The 13,748-nt window shown below is 42.4% G+C and overlaps 1 protein-coding gene across 1 annotated transcript in view; it reads left to right on the top strand.

Annotated features, from left to right (window-relative positions):
* tacc2 (transforming, acidic coiled-coil containing protein 2) overlaps positions 1–13,731 on the top strand; it is a 59,592-nt gene extending 45,861 nt beyond the window's left edge. Inside the window, exons 10-24 of the mRNA XM_074646493.1 lie at positions 426–483; positions 594–801; positions 1,211–1,260; positions 1,358–1,467; positions 2,578–2,731; positions 3,107–3,253; positions 3,592–3,684; positions 4,514–4,573; positions 8,041–8,181; positions 8,275–8,351; positions 9,974–10,017; positions 11,919–12,079; positions 12,197–12,303; positions 12,579–12,699; positions 12,803–13,731. Coding sequence (XP_074502594.1) covers positions 426–483; positions 594–801; positions 1,211–1,260; positions 1,358–1,467; positions 2,578–2,731; positions 3,107–3,253; positions 3,592–3,684; positions 4,514–4,573; positions 8,041–8,181; positions 8,275–8,351; positions 9,974–10,017; positions 11,919–12,079; positions 12,197–12,303; positions 12,579–12,699; positions 12,803–12,868 — 1,597 coding nt within the window. The 3' untranslated portion in view covers positions 12,869–13,731. The remainder of the gene's footprint in view (positions 1–425; positions 484–593; positions 802–1,210; positions 1,261–1,357; positions 1,468–2,577; positions 2,732–3,106; positions 3,254–3,591; positions 3,685–4,513; positions 4,574–8,040; positions 8,182–8,274; positions 8,352–9,973; positions 10,018–11,918; positions 12,080–12,196; positions 12,304–12,578; positions 12,700–12,802) is intronic.
* The last annotated feature ends 17 nt before the right edge of the window (positions 13,732–13,748 follow it).

Below are 13,748 nucleotides of genomic sequence, written 5' to 3'. Positions count from 1 at the left end.
GTTTGCATCAATATCCAAACTAACCTGCTACATTATCAAATACATGCCTGCCTAGGATCTGTGTTATTTGTTTGAAAAGTATTGATAACATAACATTCATTAATGACTACTACTGTGCAGTTACTAACTGTAGATTCAACCCTTGTCACAAACATTTCACTGTTTTGTTCATTTCAGCCACACATAGACTACAGTAAGTGGTCCTGTTACACATAATGGTAATGCTGCTCTTTGAAAATTATGTTGTCATTTTATGCAAAAGCAGTTGTACCCAAATAGTTTCCTATAAATAGCTACACACACATTTGAGATATTTAGCAAATACACAATACTTGGTGTCAGACGATGACTGATGGATCTATTAAAGAGTTGAAGGCACTGAGTGACTGTAGATCTTGATGACTGATCGTCTTTCCTTTTCTCAGTAATACTTTCAGGGTGAAGAGGTCGCCAAAGAAATCCCCATTGTCTGACCCCTCCCAGGTGCGTACCTAATTCTCCATATCTGTACACTCGGCTCTCTCACTGTTGTCTACCTGCATTTCTGCCTCTTCCCTCTTGACTCTGTCACCGCCGCCTCCTCTGCGTTGCAGGATCCTACGCCCGTGGATGAAACTCCCTCCCTCCACCAGCAGGATGACCACGCCACAGACGAGGAGAAGCTGGCCTCCTCCACCAGTCACAAGTGGGCGGCACTGCACGACATGGATGCGGATTTGAACTCCGACCAGCAGGACTTCCCTCAGCCAAGCGACCTCACATCCTTCGTTAACGAGAACAGTCTTCCTCATGAGACCCCAGGTGAGGCTTTAGCTGTCTGACTCTCTTGGATCCCTCTTTGTACCTCCAGCCACCTGCGTCCAAATAAATGCCGACACAGATCAAAGCATACCGCAGACAGGCAAAGCTTATGTTTGGATAAACCGTCATTTACAGCAACCAGATGCTTTACTCTTCATTCATCCAGCAACGTTATTGATTTTTTGATGTGGCCTGTTGGCCCAGTTCTCTACTGACCTCTGACCTACAGAGGAGCCACCCCTTCCCAGAGGCAGTGTGGCTCAACTCATCTGGGTCAGAGATGAAATACCAGACCAGACAGCCCTTGCCTCAGCTTTTCATCCCATCAGTCCAGATCTCAACACTGGCTAGAAACATCCTTCCATTTCTTCTTCTGCCTCTAAAACTTTGTTTTGTCTTTATGTGCCAGCGCAAGACTATGAAATTGAGTACATGGAGAAGCTTGGCTCCGCTTCGCCTGTGAGTATTTGATGCTATTTAAAGAATTCATGAAACGTTTGCTGCTTTCTTTATTTATGCTGTTACATTGTGTCTTATTCTCTTGTGTGTCTTGTAGCCACTGTCTGTGAAGAAGCCGTCTTTGTACCTGAAGTTGGACTCAGTGTCTGACAACTTAACCAAGAATACACGTGCACATGGATCTGAGCCCAGCTCCCCCTGCACAGGGTACAACACACTCTACTGCATGCTTTTTTTCTGTACTATGTGTAGTTAGTTCGCAGTATTTCATACATAATATGTATTCTACAGTGCAATTTGTAGTTTACTGGTTTGATATAATTTTATTATTATTGTGTCACGCATAAATAATATGCCTAACCCAAACGGGCTTACAAGATATAATTATTTAGAAAATAAAGAAAAGCCAAAGGCAGAAACCAGAAGAGCAATATAAATTACAAATAATACTAAACAAATAAACCACCTGACATTTTTTCCATGCTTGAGAAACAAAAGTAGCCAACTTATAAGCATTAAAATTAAATAGCCATTCCATTTTGTCATCATCCGAACACCAAAACATTTCTGGATTTTGAACATACATTTCATTGAAAATAGAATTTCGTAACTCATCATAGTATGGACAATACAGAAGGAAATATGATTCATTTTCAACTTTTCCTAACTTTCCTAACGCAACTAAAGTCCTTTGACTCCTTGACAAGTTTGCATAACATAAGATTCAGTGCCATAATTGTGCCTGATTTGAAAATATGTTTGTAATTTTGATTTTAATGATATATCTTTCAACCATTTTTCTTCAAATCTAGCAAGTAACTTTCTTCTAATTGTGTTCATGCTGCGTGACAAGTTATTACTATGCATATATTGCAATTCAGCTTCCTCAAAAATAGCCCATGGAGCATTATGTTATTTACTGCAAAAGAAAAACCTTCTTATTGATCCTGTATTGTGACATATACAAATGATTCCACAGTCTTTTCATTTCACATTTTCGCATTATTGAACCAGGACTCCAACCCATATCACCGTGATCAGCCAAAGTAGGAGTAAACGTGTGAACACCTAAAAAACAGCGTGCAGCATTATTCTGTATAGCCCCATATCCCTGAAGCATAATTTACAGTACAGTATTCTATCTAGTTTGCTAATTGTAAAGCAGAACTATTTGGATTGCATAATGCATGCAGTACAGCTGCTCCAGCGATGTTTTTCATTAACACTCTCATCCATCATACACAGTACATTAAATGTCATGTCCCTCTCTCTCCCTCCCTCCCTCCCTCTCTCCCCTCTTTCCCTCACTCTGAGCAGGAGTTTTGAAGAGATGGAGGCCCAGATAACAGCGGGTATGAAGACACCAATGCAGAGCTCCCGGCCCGGTCCCGAGGGCTCCGCTGGGGACAAGGGCAGGAAGAGAGAGAGCGAGTCACTCAGCCGAACACAGAGCACAGAGAGGGATGAACAGGTGAGCCGCTTTTGTAGATATTCAAACTCAGTGAGCAGTTATCACATAATATGTTGCCATTCCTGTGTGTCGTCACCATCATATAAGGAGAGCTTTGATTTTGTAACATTTACATCATGTCATTGTTTAGTCACAAAGGGGGAGAGTGCACATGCTTTATTGTAGGCCGTGACTTGGCCCTCCATCAGTCATAGTGAATCTCATTAAAGCCTTGTCACTGATAACACATAGCCAGTCCGCCACACTAGCTTCCCAGCTTGAACTCGGTGACTCAGCTTCCCAATGCTGCCACTCAAACACTCAGCGCTTTGCTTCGCCATGCTGACCCCTGCCCTCCTCCCTGCCCTCTGCCTAATCCTCCCGGTGCCCCTGTAGCCCCCTAGCCAGGGCCCCGTGGAGGCCCCCGCTCCAGTCCTGGCCATGCCCCTGTTAGACAGGCTGTCTGAGTGTGACGACCTCCTGCAGTACCTGGAGCCTGACCTGGCCGAGACCAACCCCACCGCATTCGCCCAAAAACTACAGGTGTGTTGAAAGACCACCCTCTTGATGAACCTTATAGGACTCGCCTCTAGTGGCCCTGATATGTGATTGTGTGTGTTTTTCACGTTATTCCCCATTGTGTTTCTACATCCTGCCTTTTCATTTCCCCATTCTCCACTTCCTCTTACCTCAGTTGCAGTTTTTAGCTCACTGTGTGAAATAGATTGATGGTGTGTGAACAGCAGCAAGTGTGTGCGCTCAACTCAAGTTTCTATATGTTTTCCCTTTGCTCTCTCATCCTTGGGCCGCAACTCCCCCCTTCCTTTACCCCCGAAATCCATCAACCCCCCACCCCCCAACCCCACATGTGTGCGGCCCAGGAGGAGCTGGTGCTTGCTGCCCTGAGGATAGAGGCTCTGCAGGTAGCCAAAAACATCTCTCAGTGCCCCTCCCTCTCCACTGTAACCCCCCAGGTACTGCGCTGAGTCCTGCACCTGCTGTACGCAAGTGTGTGTGGGTGTGGAAGAAAGATGCACCTCTAGAATGAGTTGAAAAGCAGGTGTGTGTGTGTGTGGCTGTAGTGTGCGTGCATGAGTGTGTCTCAGCCTGCCTATCCCCCCCCCCTCCCTCCCTCCCTCCCCTAAACACACCGTTCTGAGTGTGACTGTGAACTCATGGTTATCAACATGGTGGCTGTACCGCAACATCCGCAGTCCTCTTCAATCCCCACATCTGAAATCTTTAACATGGCTTTAACGCGTCCAGCTCCCACCCCGACTAGCAGCGAGTTCCTCCAGGTCGTCTCCTCAGGGAGAGACAGTGTGCTGTGCCTTTTTTAGTCCCTTTGCCTTTATTATGCATGTTGGGCAACATGCATGTTGCCTGTTCATAAGAGGCTTACACATGAGCATGAATGTGACTGGGAATGTCTCACACTAGATAGTATCAGCAGCTGAGGAGTTATATATATAGATACAACTCTTCCAGATGTATTTATTTGTTGATGCTTCGCTATCATCACCCCCAAATCCCAGTCACATTCTTGTTTTGTGATTTGGTCCTTTTCCCAGACTAACAGCACTAACAAACAGGTACATCAGGTAGGTGTCGGTATTCAGTTTGGCTGGTTGGAGGGCATACAGTATAAGAATAGTGAGACTTTTTGCGTTGCTTGGTGATCAGTGATGAATATACATTTTTATGGTCAGTGGAAAAACTCTCGTAAGAGTCGGAGCATGGTATAGGCGCCTCCCAGTCCTCTTTCCCTCCACGTCTCATGCTGTTGTCCCACACGTTTTACAGTCTCGACTCAAGAAACCCAGCACTCGGCGGTGGAATATCAACGGTTCACCCTTACTCAAAGTAAGAGTAACATATACCCCTGTGATCTGTCCTCGTCTTAATCCAACGACAGTGCAGTCAAAGTATTTGGTAATAAACACACTTTTCATTGTTTTTGGCTCAGTGCACCAGCACACTAGATTGTAAGTAACTAAAGTGCTGAAGGTGAATGAAGGCGTTCACATTTACACTGGCTAAGAGTGTAGGAATAACAGCCCTTTCATACATAGTACCTCCAGTTTTGGACAATGCAGCAAATAATAGGGCTTTAATTCCTTTACCCTCTAATTAGTTATCTGGAGTCCTGAGCCAAAACAACTTCTCAAATACCTACAGACTGCACTGTAAACTCTAACTTGTTAACACTTCATAATAACCATCATTTATTTGATAGTTAATTAAAATTATTTTACTGTTAACAAACAATGAAATGATAATTAAAAATGTTGAATTATTAGTAATGCTATAATTTGTTATTTTAACACTTTATATACTATATATTATATTTGTTAATGATTACGATAATATTTGTAAACCTTTAAGAAATTGTTTGTAAAACATCTAAATACCTTACATAAATATTTGTAACACTTTATTAATAGTTAATAATTGATTTGTAAACCGTCCATAAACATTATTTTGGATGGATATTATAAAGTTGCAACTGATGACCATAACAATACCTTGTTAAATGGTTAATAGAAACTTTGGAAAGCATCTACTGTATAAACATTATTTAGATAGATAGTCAATAGTTTGTCAATGGTTAATAATTGTTTTCTGGTCCATCTATCTACGTAATGTTTATAAATGATTTTCAAATGATTTCTTAAAGGTTTACAAGTCATCTGGTAATAATTAACAAATACTTAATACATTATATAAAATGTTATGCGTGTGCAACAACAAACTGTCAAGAAATAGTTTTCTAATGTAATCAGAAGGTAATTGTTATCGTCTCTTATCGGCTATGATATAATATATGATTTTTAGACTAATTATTTCATATTACACAAACTAATGATGAAATAACAAAACATAGCATTACTAATAATTAGTAAACTTTATTAATTATCATTTCATTGTTTGTTGACAGTAAAATAACTATTAACTTAGTTTAATTAACTATCAATTTACCATTTATAAATGATGTTTATTATAAAGTGTTACCAATAACTCCTGTAGACCCCAGAAGTCCAGAAGTCAGAGACCTTTTTTAAGGTCTCCCTTCATTTTAGCTTACCATACAATAGCTGTACTTTGTCTCTGTGAGCAAATATGTCCGAGTTGTGTTTTTTGTAGTTATATCTAGTATATCTCTTGTAGTCTTTATACTGCTACTGGGTTGCTTTTGTGTTTGACGTAGTATTTGTCTTGTGGCTTCAACTCGTGTCTTCAATTGTCCCTTTTTTGTTCATATTAAGTAGTTTTCCCTCAAGTGTACAGTATTTGATTTTAGCTATAGCAAGACACTAAAATGTTTGCAGTTTACTTGACGTTTGATCCAGGATGATGTGTTAAAGGTGCTTTTTGTGCAAGACTGAGTTACCAACAGGGTAAAGCGGGCAACTTCCCCGGGGCCCAAGACTCAGGCAGTGTTTTGTGGCAGTTACTTTGTGGTAATTTCATTCATTACAAATTTGTTTGATCAATTAAAAATTGTTCCCAAAAGTGGCTTCTGCATTTTTACCCAATTTTAAAGCCTTGTCTGTGTTTCATGAAATTATTAGTCCATACAGCAAACCTGGGGCAGAGCAGTATTCCAGTGTATAAACGGTGGTTGGTTTCTGGGACTGTCAGTTTGGGTCAATTTTGTCACTTTTGCTCCTAGCCCCCTAAAGCAGCAGAAAGTATACACCCAGTAAGGACACATTTTTATTCAGCATAGCACATGTTTTATTATACTTTATCCAATTTATGGTACTGGCATTATTTTTTGTTGGGGGCGGGGGATTGTCTCCGTAAGACAGACATTTAAAGGGATAGTTGGGGTGTTTTGAAGTGGATTGGGGCTGTATGAGGTACTTATCCATCATAGTTGGATGGTTGTCGGCACTCCCCCAGTACGGGAGCAAAGCAATACAGTGCTGTGGACGGGGCCCGAAGCAAAATGTATTTTTAGCCACCTGAAAGAAAGGCTCACCTAAAAAAATCAATATCCGTTTAAGTGTACGCTATATTTAGAATATTTTCACCGCTCAATCTTGCCGTCAGACAGCCCTTTCTGACGGGAAACTGCACTCAAAGGTGAACTTTTCTTTTAGGTGGCTAAAATACGTTTTGCTGCCGCCGCCATCCACAGCAGTACATTGCTCTGCTCCTGTGCCGGTACTCCTGCCTGCTTCTCCAAACTGGGGGTGTGCCGACCGTCATCTACTGTAGGTAATACACTGACTATGGATAAGTACCTCATACAACCCCACTTTAAAAGAGCTGAACTACCCCTTTAAGTAGAAGTTACTGTGAGTCATACCACCACAGGACCGGTTGGGACTGATTTTCTTAACGTTTCTGTTTATACCTCATTGAAGTAGGAGGGTAATCCTAATCAGTACCTGCCTAAAAGCAGAAGAGGTCCACGGTTACCTAAACTTGAGTGGAATAATGGAATCACAGCTCCAGCCAGACCAAACACTTCACTCTCTTTTCCGTGTATTAGTGGATCTCAGTCTCCTTGTCCCCTGTGAGCCCCCACCATTTCTTCAAATCCTCCCGTAATCCGGCTCTCCCAACGATGACTAAATCCCTTCCAGAGCCAAGTTTTAGGGGACCAAAAATTGTACTAGAACGAGGATTGTGATATGATGATTTGTGTGCGGAGTTGGTGTTGGTAGAGTGTTGTCAAAGGCTGCAATGGTCACATGAACACATGCATTTGGTTTGTAGTGTCTCTCAGTACACATTAACACTGTATCCAGTGTCTTTCTAATGATAAATCCTGGTTCATCTCACATCATAGTCTTTGTAATTGTAAAAAAGAATTGGGCAACAGGTACAACAGGTAAGATGTTATAATATGCTTTAACATGAGACTAACATCTATTCCCCATGCTGCCCAGTCCGCTACCCTCTCCTCCCTCTCCTGTATATGATGCAGCCCTCGCTGTATCAAACTGCTGCCCTCCTCCCTGTGTGCCTTGCCTGGACCCAATCCCATTCAAGCTACTGCGATGAGCAGGTGATCATGACCGCTCAGCTGGGGGCAGCATCAGCCAAATCACTTGGCTAATACTGTGGCAATGAAGACTGATTCATCCAATCATGTGGCGGCTGACCCAAGTCTTCAGGAACATCACCAGCCTGCCTCATTTACATATTGATTTTGCAGTGTGGTACATTTTGATGTAGTTTGATGCTGCCTGGCGGTTTTGGTTCAGGAATGCGTGTGGGCCCCGAGGGTGAGGGTGTCATCATCTGTAGCGCGGTCTGGTTTGTAACTGATGATGTTTCCTTTCCTCTCCCGCCTCTCCGTTGGTTCCTGGAAGCAGCACAGAGACGTGTCGTCTCCGGTAGAGAGCGGCGTTTCCAAGAACTCGCTGTACACCAGGACCACCACCAGCTACATCGAAGGGGAGAGTCCTCACCTGCCCAGAGAGCTGGACCATTCGCTGGGAATTGCACGAGAAGAGGTGACCCCAAGTGTTTCTTTTTCTTTTCCTATCAGTCATAAACTTTGATTCTACATCTCACACTTTACTTAACGATTTTGTCGCCCTCGTCAGATCGTGACAAAGGAAAAAGAAGTGCTGGAGTGGCAGAGGAAGTATGAAGACAGCCGGCACGAAGTGGGGGAGATGAGGTGAGAAGTGGCGCCTTGGGTTGTCATCACTTACATCACAGTGAGATCCCACCTCCCTTGCTGTCAGACTCCACCCATCACCGTTTAACCTGTCAATTGGTTTATCTCGCTTTAAGCGTAAAACAAAACCATGGTTAACCGGAGAGCCAGTTAAAGAACTCCATCTGAGTGTTAGTGGTGGAGAATAGAGGAATAGATGATATGATATTGAAGCTATCCATGAGAAAATGTGTTTAGGTGTCATTTGGATAATACACCACCAGCTGCCTGACAACAGCTCAAAACTGGGATTAACTACACTCATATTCACGTCTGAAGATGATCAATCTATGTCCGACAAATGTGGACAATTCAAGGAGGTAGAGATGTGCACTACTGAGACCTTGTTCTCTGTCAGCAGGTGGTGGGTGTAGGTCCAGCTGGCCACAGCTCAGTTACTGTGGATAAGACAGAGCTTACTTCATTTGACTGATTGGGCTCAGGATAAGGAAGAGCTAAGAGGCTAAAGGGGGAGGCACGGCTAATCAATCCTCTTACTGCTGGCAACCTGCTTTTCCCAAAACAAGGCTTCCTATTGGGCCCTGCTGCTTGTTTGCTTGGAGTGTGGGGGAAACACACAGTGCAGATAAATAAAAGATACAACGCTAAGGATAGTTTAGGGCGCTTAAAACTCCTCCATTACTCAATAATCCTATTATCTAAAGTTGTAGGCTGGATAACAGTTTATGTGTGTTTGTCGTTTACCGGAAATCTAAGAAAATAACTTACAGCAACATTTTTCACTTAACTTGGACTTTTTTAACATCAGATGTTCCCAGCATATGAATGCATTATCAAAGTCATGACCGAAAATCAGAAGTGCCAGATCTGCATCTGTCTGACTAATATCCACCCAGTTCCAGCTACATATCTTTATTTAAAGGTGCAGTGTGTAGGATTTGGTGGCATCTAGTGGTGTGGTTGCAGATTGCAACCAATGGAGTACCCCTCCGTTCACTCCTCCCTTTCTAAGACTGCGTTAACGTGAGCAGCTGAGTGCAAAACCGTGGTACTGTAACACTGTTTGCCTCGCTCAGAGGCCATCCTTACCATAATAACACTACTTTAGGAGCAACGAAAGTCAGACAGTGGCTGGCGGTTCCACGATTTTGCACTCTGCGTCTCACGTTACCGCAGTTTCACAAGCAGGTCGCAGAACTACGGTGGCCTTCAGGTAACTTAAAAACCCGAAAGGCTCTCTCTAAAGCCAGTGTTTGGTTACTGTAGCAACATGGCAGACTCTGTGAAGAGGAATCGCTCCCTATGTACTGTAGATATGACGGGCTCATTCTAAGCTAACGAAAACACCACAATTCTTAGTTTCAGGTACATTAATGAAAACATAGTTATGAATATTATATTGCATTTCTCCCTAAAAATGTTACACACTGTTCCTTTAAATACCTTGCCAACAACCAGACAGACAGGCGTGTAAACAAAACCTCTGTTTTCATTGGTGGAGACAAATGCACGAGTTGCATTCATTTTTTAAATTGCTTTCGAGACATGCATACTTTGAAATAATTTGTCACACTGATTTAACCCCATCCATATACTGATGATCTACAATTTCTCATCCACAGGAGGATTGTTGCTGAGTATGAGAGGACGATTGCACAGATGATAGGTGAGTTCAAAACCCGAGCACTGCTTCCAGGTTACTGGACCCCATTTCCGGTACACATGGATTTTATTTTAAACCAATTACTTTTGTTCCCCAACCTCTGCCACTACTTTTTGCTGCACTTGTTTATTTGCAAACTGAGCAAAATATACTGTATTTGTGTGCTCTACTCCATTGCCACTGATTTCACAGAGTTATCCTCTGACTCAAGCCAGCTTTGCTGCTATGTGCTTGCTTTCATGTTTGATTGATACAAACTGAATCCGAATTTCATCAGAGGAGGAAGTTCTCACCTTTTTGCCCATGCATGTCCGGCTTCTCTGGACTCATTATATCCCGCAGCAGGTTCACTCTCTGCATTATTCCTGCTCTCACCTTCTTCGCCACCTGAAGATTTGATTTCCGTCTAATTTCATTTCTTACTCTCATTAAAGCACTGTCACTATAAAGGAACAATCTGTCTCCGCTCGTGTCTAACACTCGGCTCTCTCACTTGTTTTGCCCTCCCAGCTTGACTTAACACAGTCCCTTCTTTTCTGTTCTGCTCCCATCTTTGCTCCCCTTACTATTTGATAACCCTGACAGGCATGCCAGGTGAGTAACGCGGAAATTGTCCTTCACTTGTTTTGTGTCGGCTCTCATCTCTCCACCCGTCTGTCAGAGAGGGGAGCAGTGGTGCTCCACTTTCTTCATCTCATCCAGTGGCGTTTGTTTGTCCATTTTGTTGCGTTTCATCATGTATGTTGAGACACTGTATTTTTTGAATGGGTAAAAAGAATCATACACTCCATGTAATCCTTACATTGCTGATATTAAATACATGTATTAGGGCGGTCAATCGATTAAAATATTTAATCGTGATTAATCACACATTTTTTTTTCTATTCAAAATGTACCTTAAAGGGAGATTTGTCAAGTATTTAATACTCTTATCAACATGGGAGTGGACACATACGCCTGCGTTACGCACATTTATGTATACTTTTATTATTGAAAATCAATTAACAACACAAAACAATGACAAATCTTGTCCAGAAACCCTCACAGGTACTGCATTTAGCATAAAAAATATGCTCAAATCATAACATGGCAAACTCAAGCCCAACAAACGCTGTCAGTGTGTCAGTGTGCTGACGTGACTATGACTTGCCTCGAACTGCATGTGATTATCATAAAGTGGGCATGTCTGTAAAGGGGAGACTCGTGGGTACCCATATAACCCATTTTCATTCACATATCTTGAGGTCAGAGGTCAAGGGACCCCTTTTGAAAATGGCCATGCCAGGTCTTCCGCACCAAAATATAGCGCACGTTTGGAGCGTTATTTTATTACGACATGGTTTTAGCTTTAAAACTGAGAGCGCTACAACCTCCGAACGATCTATTGTGTTAATGCATTACAGAAATTAGTGGCGTTAACTTTGACAGCCCTAACATGTACATATACAAACTGGAAACATCTACACGCACATCTGCACTTTGCTTGTGTACTGTAGATGGTTGTGAGAGTCTTTCATGCAGAATTAGTGAGTTAAGCAGGTTGGTCATCTCTAAGCTTGTGACAGGAAAGGAAAAGGAAAGCTGGGTGGGGGCTGAAATATTATGTAAGCTTTGTCATTTAATACTGAAGGGTCTGGAAGCCACTATCAGCTGCCAGCTCTGTTTCTATAGTTTACAGGTGTCTTTGATTTCCCATTGTTAAGTGTTTATGTTTGCATGCTACAGAAATACTCATATAGTGTAGAATGAAATGCTGTTAAATCATACTAACCCACAAATTCATTTTGATATTTTGTCAAAAATGAAATGTTTGTTTATGTGTTGGTGTATGTGCCCAGGGCCGTGCTCTTCAGTACATACAGACTGATGATCTGATCTGCAGTATATTTGTGTGTGTCCATCAGAGGATGACCAGAAGGAGAAGTCTCTCTCCCACCACACCATCCAGCAGCTGATCATGGAGAAGGACCAAGCCTTGTCCGACCTCAACTCCGTGGAAAAGTCTCTGGCCGACCTCTTCCGACGCTACGAGAAGATGAAAGACGTACTGGAGGGCTTCCGCAAGGTGACTAACGCACAAGCTATTCACGACTAATGAGTGTTTTCAGCATAACCGGCCTCGTAAGTCATCTAAAATTTAGCTTGACAATCCATGGCAAGTAATTAAAATATTTCCGTTCAGAATGAGGAGGTTCTGAAGAAATGCGCTCAGGAGTATCTGTCCAGGGTCCGCAAGGAGGAACAGCGCTATCAAGCCCTGAAGATTCACGCAGAGGAGAAACTAGACAGGTGAGTCTCATTATCTCGAGTTTCCACCATGACTGTGTTATTTTCCCCAAAGGGAAAACACCACAAAACTAAACAACAACTCAATGCCCAGCTGAAATATGTTGGGATACTAATGTAATTAGCTGTTCCTATAGATAATTTATAATCCACCTATATTACATTTCTAAAGATTCATTCTGTATTGGCTTTGCAAACGTAAGGTAAGACTTTCCAGGCTTATGGGGGTCACAGAGAGGTGACCTGATTCTCATTGTATTACTTGTGTGTGTTTCCAGGGCTAATGCAGACATAGCTCAGGTGCGGTCCAAGTCCAAGCAGGAGCAGGCCGCCCACCAGGCCAGTCTGAGGAAGGAGCAGATGAAGGTGGACTCTCTGGAGCGCACTTTGGAGCAAAAGGTCAGTCCTCAGTTCTGCTGGGGTGAAAAAGGATGTGAAAATCATCGACAAATATCTGCGCGAACAAGTATATAAATTGTAATTTTAACAATTTGTTTTACAGAACAAAGAGATCGAGGAGTTGACAAAGATCTGCGATGAGCTAATTTCCAAGATGGGGAGGAGTTAGCGACCACATCACACCCAGGCCAAATCTCACAGAGAAGAGGAGTGGTTGCGTGTTTATCACTCTTCCAAGGACTGATGGACATTTAAGGCCAAAAATGGTCTTGGGGTTAAATTTCCTACTGACTTTGTGTATACAGGATCCACAGGAATGGCTTCCTCCGCATCCCTCTGTACATTTTTGATGTGTCAGTGTATCGTACTGTATCAGGGGTCTGGTTTCAAGTTTTAGAAAATGTATCATATCACTAATGAGTGCGTCTGTGTGTGTGTGTGAGTGTGATAATGAGAAAGCGAGAGCGTTGTTTGTGGGTTAAATTATCTATAATGACGTTGCCATGACAGCCACTGAGGGAGAAGACTGTTTACCCGTTCCTGTTGTTGTCTCCTCTCGATACGAGAGAACAGACTTTGAAAAAGAGTAACAGAGATTTAGATTCATTCATTCATAAAATGCACCACCAAGAGAACACAAACTATCACAATAGCTTACTGCATGTGGGAGGGAAAGGAGATGTTTTATGTTTGTATATACTGTAGGAAATTATTATCAAGTATGAAAAATCTGCATTTTTGATTATTCTGTCATCCTCGGCCCGCTTCCCTCATGTAACCTTGTAGATATTTGTCATACTTGTCATAGCTTTCTCAATGAAATCGTGCGACTATTTTTGGGGATTTTATTTTGATATAAAGCAAACTAATCGTGACCTTATTCAGTTGTGACCAGGAGTAATTTAATTTTGGATGGATGTGTCCTAGTTCTGCTGTGGTCGTCGTGTCACACTGAGGAATAACTTCTCTGCACAGCTGCTGTACAGCATCTGCTTACAAAGTGCAATAAAAGATGGCAATACAGCACACTGACATGTTCTCTCATGAGT

This window comes from Sebastes fasciatus, chromosome 9 (genome assembly GCF_043250625.1).
Source record: "Sebastes fasciatus isolate fSebFas1 chromosome 9, fSebFas1.pri, whole genome shotgun sequence".
NCBI classification, from domain to species: Eukaryota; Metazoa; Chordata; class Actinopteri; order Perciformes; family Sebastidae; genus Sebastes; species Sebastes fasciatus.
Note: the sequence above shows the minus strand (reverse complement) of the source record. Positions and strands in the feature narration are given on the sequence as shown.